An 11,026-nucleotide genomic window follows, 5' to 3' on the forward strand; every position below is an offset into this window, starting at 1 on the left:
TTAGAAAGAGGATGGGAAACCGGTCCGAAAAATCCAGCAAATAGCACCTGTGTTACAAATAGACAGGCCATGGGGAGGGCCACAGGCGAGTTATCCGTAACACGTGCAGGTAGGATGGTGTCAAAGAGAGGTGCAGGGAGATCAAGAGTGGTGGGTTTTAGTATTAGGACTGTCGCGATTTGGCGTGCATGGAGAGATGAGGGGGAACTCTCAGAGATAATCATGCTAACACTGAATTCCCTCATTATCTCTGAGGCTGAGCTGTGGGCAGGAGTCCAAGTCACACACGCACAGAGAAAGAGTGCGAGCTTCCAAAGTGAGCTCGGTGTGAACTGTGGCGAGTACAGAAGCCAGCATGTTGATCAGAGGAATCTATGGAATGAGGAAAAGACCATTAATGTCATCCTAGTGGGATAATAAGATATGCTGTTTCATAATGCAATGCATGTCTGATTCCAGTTTCCATGAGATGATTGAGTATTATGACTTGGAATTGGTTTTATATAATTACATGGCTTGATATATTCATGTTATATAACAACAAATTAATTCGGCATCACCTCTTGTTTCCCTTCTCACAACGCTGCTGAAGGAGCTCTGAAATTTGGCATACTTTCCTCACAGACCTCTCTGTGCTTCAGCCTATTATACAGTTCAACCCTGCTCCAAAGTCACTTCAATTATCAAGATGATACTGTTTGTGCCTCTGGTCCCAAGAGGTATTGTAGTGGTACAATGCTTCAGATCAAATTTAGATCTCAGATCAAAGATGTTACATTTTGCCCAAACCCTAATTGGCGTCAAGCAAAAATAGAATGTTTGAACTCCCTCAGATCGTTGTCAGTATAGGGCAACAGCAGATATAAAGGGTGGCAAAGTTCGGGAAAAATGCCTCTTTGACACATTTACTCCTGCATGGATAGTGTTTAATCTGTCTGGTTTTGATTTGGAAGTATGTGCTCTGTATTTGCCTGATGTCAACTGTAAAAAACAAAACAGGACAAACATGTTTTGTGGAATTTGAAAAGAAACAATCACTGCCTGATTCACTTTCTTTATTAGTACAGCCTTGGAGTGCACAGTGGCTCATGTGAAAATGATTTTATCTTTCAGTTGACAGTATTTGCACTCACTCAACATGTCATTTGCAGTGTTATTTGATGTCCCCTTCAAAGACAGCGCATGTCGTGAATGTCACAAAGGGAAAATATATGGCACCTGACAGGGAAACAGTTCTGCATATATGAACACTGCCAAGGAATTCACATACAACAAAACTGTTTTTGATTTTCCTTTCATTGTTGCGTGGCCCTTACTGATTTGTAGGCCACATACCAAAGTTAATTGTCAACTGCCGTCTGCACTCAAACACCTGTAGATCACAGCATGTGGGTGGAAGCAATTAAAAGAGTTGATCAAAGTTTGATATGATGAAGTGAGGTCATCCGTAGCTCACGGGAAAAATAAGCTCAACCTAAATAGAGAGCAGCACTCAAGCAGTCGCAAAGTATGAACTTAATTTGCAAATGCAAAGCTCAAAGAAAGCCGCTGTGTTAGAAGACAGTTGAAAATCACAGACATTTCTACATGTGCAACACCAATGAAGGCATTTTCCTGCAGTCTTCTCAGGCACACAGCCAACCAATAATGGGTTTTTTTTTCTTTCTTTTTTTTCAGCGACTTTCAAAAAGGAAAAGGAACAAATTCTCTCAGGTCTTCTTACCTGAAGTGTCAGCACCTCGTTCATCATGATGAAATAAGGAAAACAAATGTTGTGTTACATAATAACACATGGGAAAATTTTCTCTAAAGGTTAAACACTATTTTAAGCAACTATATGAACAATGACTTTAAGCAATTTAATGCTCCCACTGTGGGCTTTCGAGTGCGTTTGGATCCGTGCCTGTGTGTACGGCTCCTCACAAGTGTGTGCCTTTCTGCCTGAGTGAGCATGTGTTTGTGTGTTTGGTGAGAGGGAACTGTGCCAATAGGAGATATAAAATTATGTCAGGTGTGTGTGTGTGTATTTTATGTGTCAGGTGTGTGTGTGTGTGTGTGTGTGTGTGTGTGTGTGTGGGGGGGGGGGGGTGCGTGGGTGTGCATTATGCAAATACTCACCTGGTATGAGCCTGAACAGGTAGCCAATTGGAGCAGGATAAGGAAGTTAGGAGGATAAAACACCCATTGTGGTGGGGCAGCACCTAGTGTGTCTGCATACTTTCATCTATTCAAACATTTGAGAAGCAACAGGACTCATCTAGTCTCACTGTTAACACTAGTTCTCTTGTGTATTGGAAATCTCCACAATCTGTATTGATCTCTATTCAGCTGTGTTGAGACTGGATCTACGTGAGACCTCTACCAGACCTGGTCGGACCCTGTTCTACTGCTCTGGTAGGCTGTTATACTAGCAGTGCTTTTCAAAATGACTAAACACAGTATGATCACACTGAAGGCTGGTCTAATAGGTTCAGTGTGTTTTGATGCCATTTAATTCTAAAGTAAAATGATTGGCATGTTCTGCTCACTGTGCCTGTGCAGATGTGAATATTCTGGGAAAATATGGAAGAAAACGTTTTTTAATCTTAAAACATAACATTTTTTTCTTTTCTTTTTGCAGTTGGTTTAGACCTCCAGCTATCTTACCGTAAATCCTTTTCTTGCAACAATCTTAACAATCTTTCACTATAGAGTAATGACATAGCTAATAGAGTAAAAGTGCATCATAAATTAACTCACATTTATAGAAAAAAAAAAAGTTTAGTGCAATGCAATGCAAAATGATGCATTAAATTTAATATATTCCCCTGTACTTGTGATTTTTCAGTACACTTTCACTTTACCGGCACCGCACCTCCTACACCACTCTGCTGGTATCGCAGAATAGTTGCATATTTAATGCCATGTCATCAACCAATGCTTACAGTAAGAAGGTAAATTTGAAAAATAAATCAAGAATTGAGAGAATAAAAACCAAGTTAGCTACCAGCCAACTTAGGTTCAAAGTCATCCTATGACCAGTGTGACAGAAATGAAACCAACAGTCTTCTGAAGAGTTGACAGTGCTTGTGTGAAGTTCTACATCTCCTCACATCATAACGAAGGCATATGCAGAGTGATCTTTCACTATGAAACAGATAACAGAATATGGATTAATAACTGCGATTATGTCTTCCTCTTCTTTCCTGTAGCACTGCTACATGATTCTTGCATTAACAGAAACTCCTTGTTGCCTTGTTGATAACCTGTTTGGCAGTGACAGTGTGGAGGGTTAACACACATCATAGGGCGTCTGAGCAGATTTGCCAGTTGAGGACTTGATCTAGTTTGGCATGACGGCATGTGACACTTGTTGCCAGGGGAAATCTTATCCAGGGATCTTGACTTTGGGTTGTTATAAAAACTGATTTACCAGATCTTCAAGGGGATTTAGTCACCTGTCAGCATGTCAAGGATCTGTTAGGCTGAAAGCACAGTACTGACTGTTGAAATGTGTGACAAGGCTTGGCATAATTTTATTTATGACCCACCATAAAGGTTTGACCAAGATCTTAAAGGGAGCAGGTGACGGATGGGTGACTGTGTAAAGAATTAGTTTCATTGTGCAGTCATTTGAAACATATGCCACTCACCATGTTGACCTTTGAGTTTGATTATGATATGATGACTCAATCACATTTAGAACACTGACTGAACTGTCACAAACGATATTATCTTAGACAAAGACTAAATGTCCAATCCAAAACCATTAGGCTCTGTTTGAATGTTGGAAAATGTTTCCAAATGTTTCGAAAGGGGCACTGATTGTGTGAACATTGTGTGTAGATGGTAGAATGTAGAGTGGTCATTTATATTGACAGCAGTCTTGAAAAATTAAACTAAAACAGTCTGGCATTTTATGTGTCATGTGTCAGACATTCAGAATCTATTTCTGTGTAATTTAACAAAGAAATATAAAACCACATATTGGGAGTGTACACTATCAGACATGACTCAGCTATTGTGTGTGTGCAACACTTCTCCATGTTGGGCAAAACACTGGAGCTGCTATAATTCTGACTTTATTTACATGGGATGCAAATATATTTTTGGTTGACTCTGAAACATGCCTTTATTTTTTATCTGTACACAGCCCTGCAAACACCTCTGTAGTAGCTAATTGCAAATGTGAAGCATGAAAGAGAGTGCAGCCTATGCAAAACAACTCACAAAGGAATAAGCAGGAAAATCATCATGTGTTATGTGTATATAATAACATCAGAAACATGCAATGTAAGTTTCAGTTACATAACGTACTTTGAGGATTTACTGAACTGAAGATATTACAAGTGGCCCAAAAGAAGTATGATTATAAAACTGTCAAACAGATGGAAATAGACATTTTAAACTGTGCACAAACAAATAAATCTCCATTAAAGCGTAAACCCCAATCGACCCATTGATCTGTAACTTTTCTATGTCCAGTGGACCGCTCAAACAACCCATTAACAGTGTTCACATAGAATTCCTTAGAGTTATTGCCTCTTAATGCCCTTAGATGGCTTATTAAGCATGGCTAGACAGATGTTTTAAATTGAATAAATCTACTTATTTATGTCACACCTGCTGTTACAGAAAACACCCATAGAGCAATGACAGCCAACTGTTGATGCCCTGTGAAGTATTGACAGTGAGATATTTTGTTTTATAAGCACTAACTTACTACATCTCTGACACAGTGTGAGGAGAATGAACAGTAAACAGTGAGGTTGTTATCAGTGCACTGAAATTGCAATCATAATTACTGAATCTATACATCTATCCATCCATTAGCTGTAACGCTTATCCTTATTGGGTCACGGGGGGGGCTAGAGCCAATCCTAGCTGACACTGGGTGAGGGCAGGGTCGACCTGGATAGGTCGCCGGTCTATATAAGGGCTGACATATAGAGACAATCAACCAGTCACACTCACATTCACACCTACAGGCAATATCCAATTAACCTAATGTGCATGTCTTTGGTTTTTGGGAGGAGGCCAAAGTACCAGGAGGGAACGTACACAGGCATAGGGAGAACATGCAAACTCCTCACAGAAAGGCCCCAGGCCCTGGGTTTGAACTCAGAACCTTCTCGCTGCGTGGCGACAGTGTCAACCACTGCACCACCATGCCACCCATTACTTAATGTAATCATCATCGGATGTCATCAAAAAAGAAAATGAAAATCTATGTTAAGACTGATAACGTCATTCAGAAACGTGCACTAACAGATAATGTATATTATGATTTGGCGGAATACAAATAAAATTGAATTGAATCGAATTAAATTGACATTCTGTATGAATTTCAAGAATATCTTGGTCATATTCGAAGTAAAATCAGAATGTAGCACACTTGTTTGTTGTGTCAGTGGATGACCTAAATATGTGAAGATTATTGTTTCATTTTGAATCTGTCCATACAATCCTGCCACAGCCACTGGGCCATGGTACATCAGAGTGTAGAAGCTGCAATATGAGCGTAACTCCAACCACCACCCTGGACAGCCAACTGACCTCCACCTGGGGCCCAACTAACTCCTACCCTGATGGTAAGGCTTATTGCCCACGCACTCATGATGAATCCTACTGTACGCCTTGCATGCATTATGTATGCACCCTTCCTGACACGAATCAGTTAATTAAATTGTCTGAATAATATCCGAAAAAGCCTCAAGAAAATATGCTAATTTGTTCTGTTGAAGAATTCAGATTGCTTTCTGTTCAACAATCCAGGCCTCTCACTGCTTACAAAACTGTAACGCAAAATGAAAATTATTCAACAATTAGCTACTGATGTATTGCTCACCTGGTGATCACAGAGCTCAGAAACACAAGGTATGAATTAGGGATTCCCAACTGAGAACGGCTCAGCAGCTCCTTCAGTAAACCGCTCTTCAGATCAATTATTGATAGATTAGGCAGTGGAATTTGTGTTTCCCTCATCAGATGCATATTTACATTAAAACAAAATTAATTCACTGATGTAGACAAATGAGGTCTTCAGAATGTTTTAACACAGTGCTCACTGTTGATGTGTGTCCCCAGTGCCGATGATGATGTCTGGCTACACAAGTCGCCTGTGGCCTCATGACTCCCAGCCTCAGTTCTGGAGTAAGTACCAGGTGTGGGAGTGGCTGCAGCAAGTGATGGACATGCACCAGATCGATGCCTCCAGCATTCCCTTCCAAAACTTTGACATGGACGGCCATCAGCTCTGCAACCTGAGCTACCAGGACTTCATCCGTGCTGCCGGCAGCATGGGACCCATTCTCTTCCACAGCATCACAGAGCTCAAGTGGAGCGGTGCGTCTGAAAGTCTGAGGGGGGCTAAAAGGGGAGAAAGAAAGGATGATGATTAGTCCAAATAAAAGAGGAGCTGTGTGATTCCAGTTGGGTCTGCAGCAGTTTTGATGAAGCGATGCTGAGAAGGGATCACAGAGCCGGTCAAGGGTCGGACTGCATGGTGCTGTAGAGGGGTGAAGAACGGCTTGAGGCGAGGGAAATGATGGATTTGTTGTTTGCTCCCTCTAGAGTGGGTCTTCTAACAAAGCACAGAGGGGGGTGTGAAGCTGAGAAACAAGCTGAGAACTGGTTCATCCACTGTTTTTTAATTAGAGTTTGAGGGTTATTACAAAGAAACTGGAGGTCATGGGCCTGAGGCTTCACCTGTTGTCTTTTGTAGATGTGACTTAGAAGAAACTAAAGGAATAGAAATGTTGTAAATGATATCAGCACATCATATTTTATCTAACGTCTGAACTTACTGGCATTTCCAAACAACAGTCGATGAGACCAGGCACAACAGGTTTAACCTCCAGGTTAAGAAAAATTTCAAGGGAAACCAAACAAGAACACAATGGTGCTATTGTTATTGCTGGCTGTATGAATCCAGCTCAGTATCTTAGAACAAGATACAAAAGTTATATATTTATATATCTACTATCATTGTTGAACCTTTTTTTTATAGTTGGGTATAATTACCACAAAAACTTGAGGCCATTGTAGTGGGTAAGACCGGGAATTGTTGCTGCCAGTGGTTATCAAATTTTAGATTAGATCTCCCATGTTGCTTCCTGTTGAAAAATGTCTGTTGCTAGCTCTTTTTCTCAACCTTTTATTTTGTGAGGAACAACAAAAAGAGTGTAATAAGTAATTTTCCAATTTCTAATTTTCCTTTTTCTAATTTCTTTGACTATTATGAAGATAGTCAATGTATTGGCACTCGAAATACGGCACCATTCATCTGTTTTAGCCTCTGAAGTGGCTGTCTGTGCTTTATGCAATGATGTGGCACAAATATTTTTGATGTCTCACCATGAATGTTAAAGTGAATAATCAATCTTCAAATATTGCATAACACTTAATAACATAACAATTTCCTGATTCTTGCTGGTGTTTTATTTTTCCTTCTTGTCTCTGCACAGGGCAGTACCATGTGGAAATAGGTCAACTGGAACTCAAACCAGAGCGTAAGACTTCCTCCATTGATATTATGACCAAATAAAATAAAAGAGAACAAAAATAAGACATATTCACTTTGCCTCACTCTTCACCCTGTACCTTTTTTTTCTTTTACAGTAGATTTCTCCTGTCCATTTCCAGACGTCAGCTATCCACCTGGAGGTATTATAAATATTTGTCATTACTCATACTAATGCTGTGTTTGAAATAGATCATATAACAAATAAACTTTTTCTTTTCCTCTGTTAAGAAATCTACGATCCTACGATTCACCCCCTCGCACCTGTTGCCTCTCCCACCCCTTCTAGTCCTGGTGAGGAATTTATAATATATCCAACATAAATGACTATTATCTAAATTCAAAACAATCCTGCTCCCCTGTGCTATCACACAATGGCCCAACCACATGTTCACACTTCAAATCAGCTTCAAATTAGCCAGATCAAAGTATTCAACAATAGCACTCAACAACCTTATTTCTGTTTCTCAGACATAAAAAGATCGTACAGTCGTACTCATCAGGTCAAGAAACACAGTAAGTAAGAAAAATACATACATACATTTTATTATCTTTTCTTTTTCAGAACATATTTATATATAATCCTACCATTCAACCTACTTTTTCCCCCTCCCACAGACCCACGGGGAACCCATTTGTGGGAGTTCATCAGGGACATTCTGCTGAATCCAGAGCGAAACCCAGGGCTGATCAAGTGGGAGGATCGGACAGAGGGGGTTTTCCGCTTCCTGAAGTCAGAGGCAGTGGCACAGTTATGGGGCAAGAAGAAGAATAACAGCAGCATGACCTATGAGAAACTAAGTCGGGCAATGAGGTACAGCCACACATCTATCATACATGTAGTTACACAAATACAAAACCTCATGTTTGCATACCATAAATACACACTCACACACATAGGATATGCTTTACTATACTTCAACAAGGCACTGTGGGTAAAGGTTAGTAGTAAGAGACTGTGGCCACTAATTGTTATATAACCTAGTCTTGAATTAGGTATTTCCTCATGTAATTTTCCCTTCAAGGTAGTGAAACTCAAAAAAAAAAAAAAAAACACTCCCTGCTTTTTCAGGTCAGTCAACATGACACAGGGGTTTTCTTTAGCTTGGCAATAGCTTGTAAAATCTGTGATGAGGAAGACATTTCTCACTGCATTGTTCCTAATCCAATTTACTTAATAGGCTCTTATTGGTGACATCACCAAGAGTTACACATCTAAAACCAATGAACTCAACTCTTTAAAACACGTGTTTACCATTCCCTGTTGCTGATTACCTAAAATTGAGTCATTTTTGAAACTGCTACGTGTTTCACTTTTTTCCCCAAATGAACTGAAATGGCACTCTCCTCAGAAAATCTTCCTGGCTGCTGCAATAGTCACACGGCTTTACATTCAAATGAGCTAATCTAATGAGCTTAATTTCATTGTAGTGCAAACCATTGGGAACTACAAAATGTGCCCGCAGGTATTGTCAGTGTGACCACAAAGCTGATTTTCTATTTACTGTGATGCAGCAGAAGGATTTGCGGCTCGATGGCATCACCAAACAGATTGGTGCTCTCTGTTATAAATAACAAAAGCGAAGGAATAACAGCCGAGCTAACTTTTTGCTAAACTCTTCCTTTCATTTGAATTACTTTGATTAACTCAAGAAACGTGCACCTTCCAAAGGTCTTTTTATTTTACTTTATCTTTACTGGAAATCTTTACAGAGATATTGTTAATGAAAAGATTTTTTTTTTTTTTTAGACTTTATTTATTTTTCCATTTATCAGTTATTAACATTCTAAACATCTATTTATCATCCATTTAATGAAAAAGGGGATCATTAATGATCAAACCAGAAACATTATGTTATCTCTTTATACTTTCATTATTCTCAAGTACACATAGGAGTACAGTATTATGATAAAAGTAGTAACTAAAAAGCAGATAGTCAGATTTCCATGCTTGAAAAAAAGCAAAAAGAAAAGGTAAGAAAAGTGTAAGTGTAAGAGAGGGTTTGAAGTGTCAATTTAATAACAAGCACTAGAGTGAAAGGAGTTGATGTGTCTCTTGAATTGTAAGAGCTGAAAGCAGTTCAAATCAGTTAGTGTATCACCAAAAACATACTGTGTACTATTTTAGTGTTTAATTTAAACCCAGAAAACAGTTGAATTGTCAGTAGGTTTTGTTTGTAAATGCATATTGACAGTTCAAAATAAAAGCAGATTAACAGATTAGAATTTATAGCAGTTGAACTGTCAGTTGTAAAACATGAAAGCAGCTAAAAATCCAACATCTAGCAAGTGAAAAATTAAACATGAATGAAATTAATTTAGTAGTCTTTGCATCTGCCCTTTGTTACAGATATTACTACAAAAGGGAAATCCTAGAACGAGTAGATGGACGCAGACTGGTTTACAAGTTTGGAAGAAATGCAAGAGGATGGAGGGAGTCAGAGAAGTGACTATTTCATTATTTATGTTTTATTTGATGTGTTCAAATGTGATGTTTTATTACAGTCTTAACTGACTCTTTTGATAAATATATGTTTGAACTGTTTGCACATTGTTGACACTCGTATGTTTGCCTTATTATTTTTTTCTATAATTTCATCCATTTGTTGTGAGACTGCACTGAGCTGTTCTTTATTGTGCCTTATAAAAAAAAAAAAAAACCCAAAAAACCTTTGCTTATTATACCAACATGCCACCAGTCAAACCTTACACACATGTGAAGAAAAGTAGATTTTGAAGAAAATGATATCAAAACTGACCCCAAAAAAACTAACATGAAACATGATGAATCCTGGTTTTCTTAAATGTTCTTTTTTTTTTTTTCAAACCAGATACTGTCCACCATTCAAGTCCTATAGGAGCACATGTTAATATAACATTCAAACACATGACAAACATGTTTAGTGTTTTGACACTGATAATGTGAAGTGGGAAGGGAGCTTGATCACAACATAAAAACAAGAATAAATAATAATGAAAAATAACATGCCATAAGGAAATGGATGAAGAAAATGCAGTGATGAAGGATACATAAACAAGTGATAAAGTACAATTATTTACAGCAAAATAACAGCATGGTTTGTCTTTTTTGGTTCATTTCATATTTTCCATTCACTGAGTTGTAATGAAAGTGTGTAAATGTTTGCTGATGTTTTTAACACAAATAAAGTTGTGATTGTTTTTATTTTATGAAAACCATTTTGCACGCCTACAATTGGGGTGTTATAATGTAAATCAAGGAAAGGACAATTCCTGACACTTTCAGCTGTAACGAGACCAAGAGATATTATTCTGATCAGTTCTATCAATCAGTGTTCTGGCTTCAATCTACAGCCCAAACTGCAACTATTCTTTCCCAGACATGATCAATATTGACTGTCAACAGAACGCGACTACGATCTGCAGCTGTTAGCCTTGTTCCCACTAAATCATGTACCGATGCACTTTGAGATAGTGCAGGTGGTTTCTGTTTTACCATGACAGTGTGAAATGCCATACACTTGTTCAGCAGTGCGTGCCATAGCT

General features: G+C 38.7%; 1 protein-coding gene across 2 annotated transcripts; it reads left to right on the top strand.

Moving 5' to 3' along the window:
• Positions 1-2,166: 2,166 nt before the first annotated feature.
• On the top strand, positions 2,167-10,699 carry ehf (ets homologous factor). 2 transcript variants are annotated; one of them, XM_071503177.1, is made up of 9 exons: positions 2,167-2,394; positions 5,456-5,570; positions 6,067-6,324; positions 7,446-7,490; positions 7,600-7,644; positions 7,733-7,795; positions 7,973-8,017; positions 8,120-8,315; positions 9,852-10,699. In XM_071503177.1, the coding sequence occupies exons 2-9, from the start codon at positions 5,495-5,497 to the stop codon at positions 9,949-9,951; spliced, it is 828 nt and encodes a 275-aa protein (XP_071359278.1). In that variant the 5' UTR covers positions 2,167-2,394; positions 5,456-5,494; the 3' UTR covers positions 9,952-10,699. The 2 variants fall into 2 exon arrangements, with proteins under 2 accessions (XP_071359278.1, XP_071359287.1); XM_071503186.1 differs by having other exon boundaries at positions 2,253-2,394; positions 7,603-7,644; positions 9,852-10,100.
• The last annotated feature ends 327 nt before the right edge of the window (positions 10,700-11,026 follow it).

Source organism: Trachinotus anak, unplaced genomic scaffold (genome assembly GCF_046630095.1).
Source record: "Trachinotus anak isolate AG129_WGS33_773 ecotype Australia unplaced genomic scaffold, CSIRO_AGI_Tana_v1 ptg000002l, whole genome shotgun sequence".
NCBI lineage: Eukaryota > Metazoa > Chordata > Actinopteri > Carangiformes > Carangidae > Trachinotus > Trachinotus anak.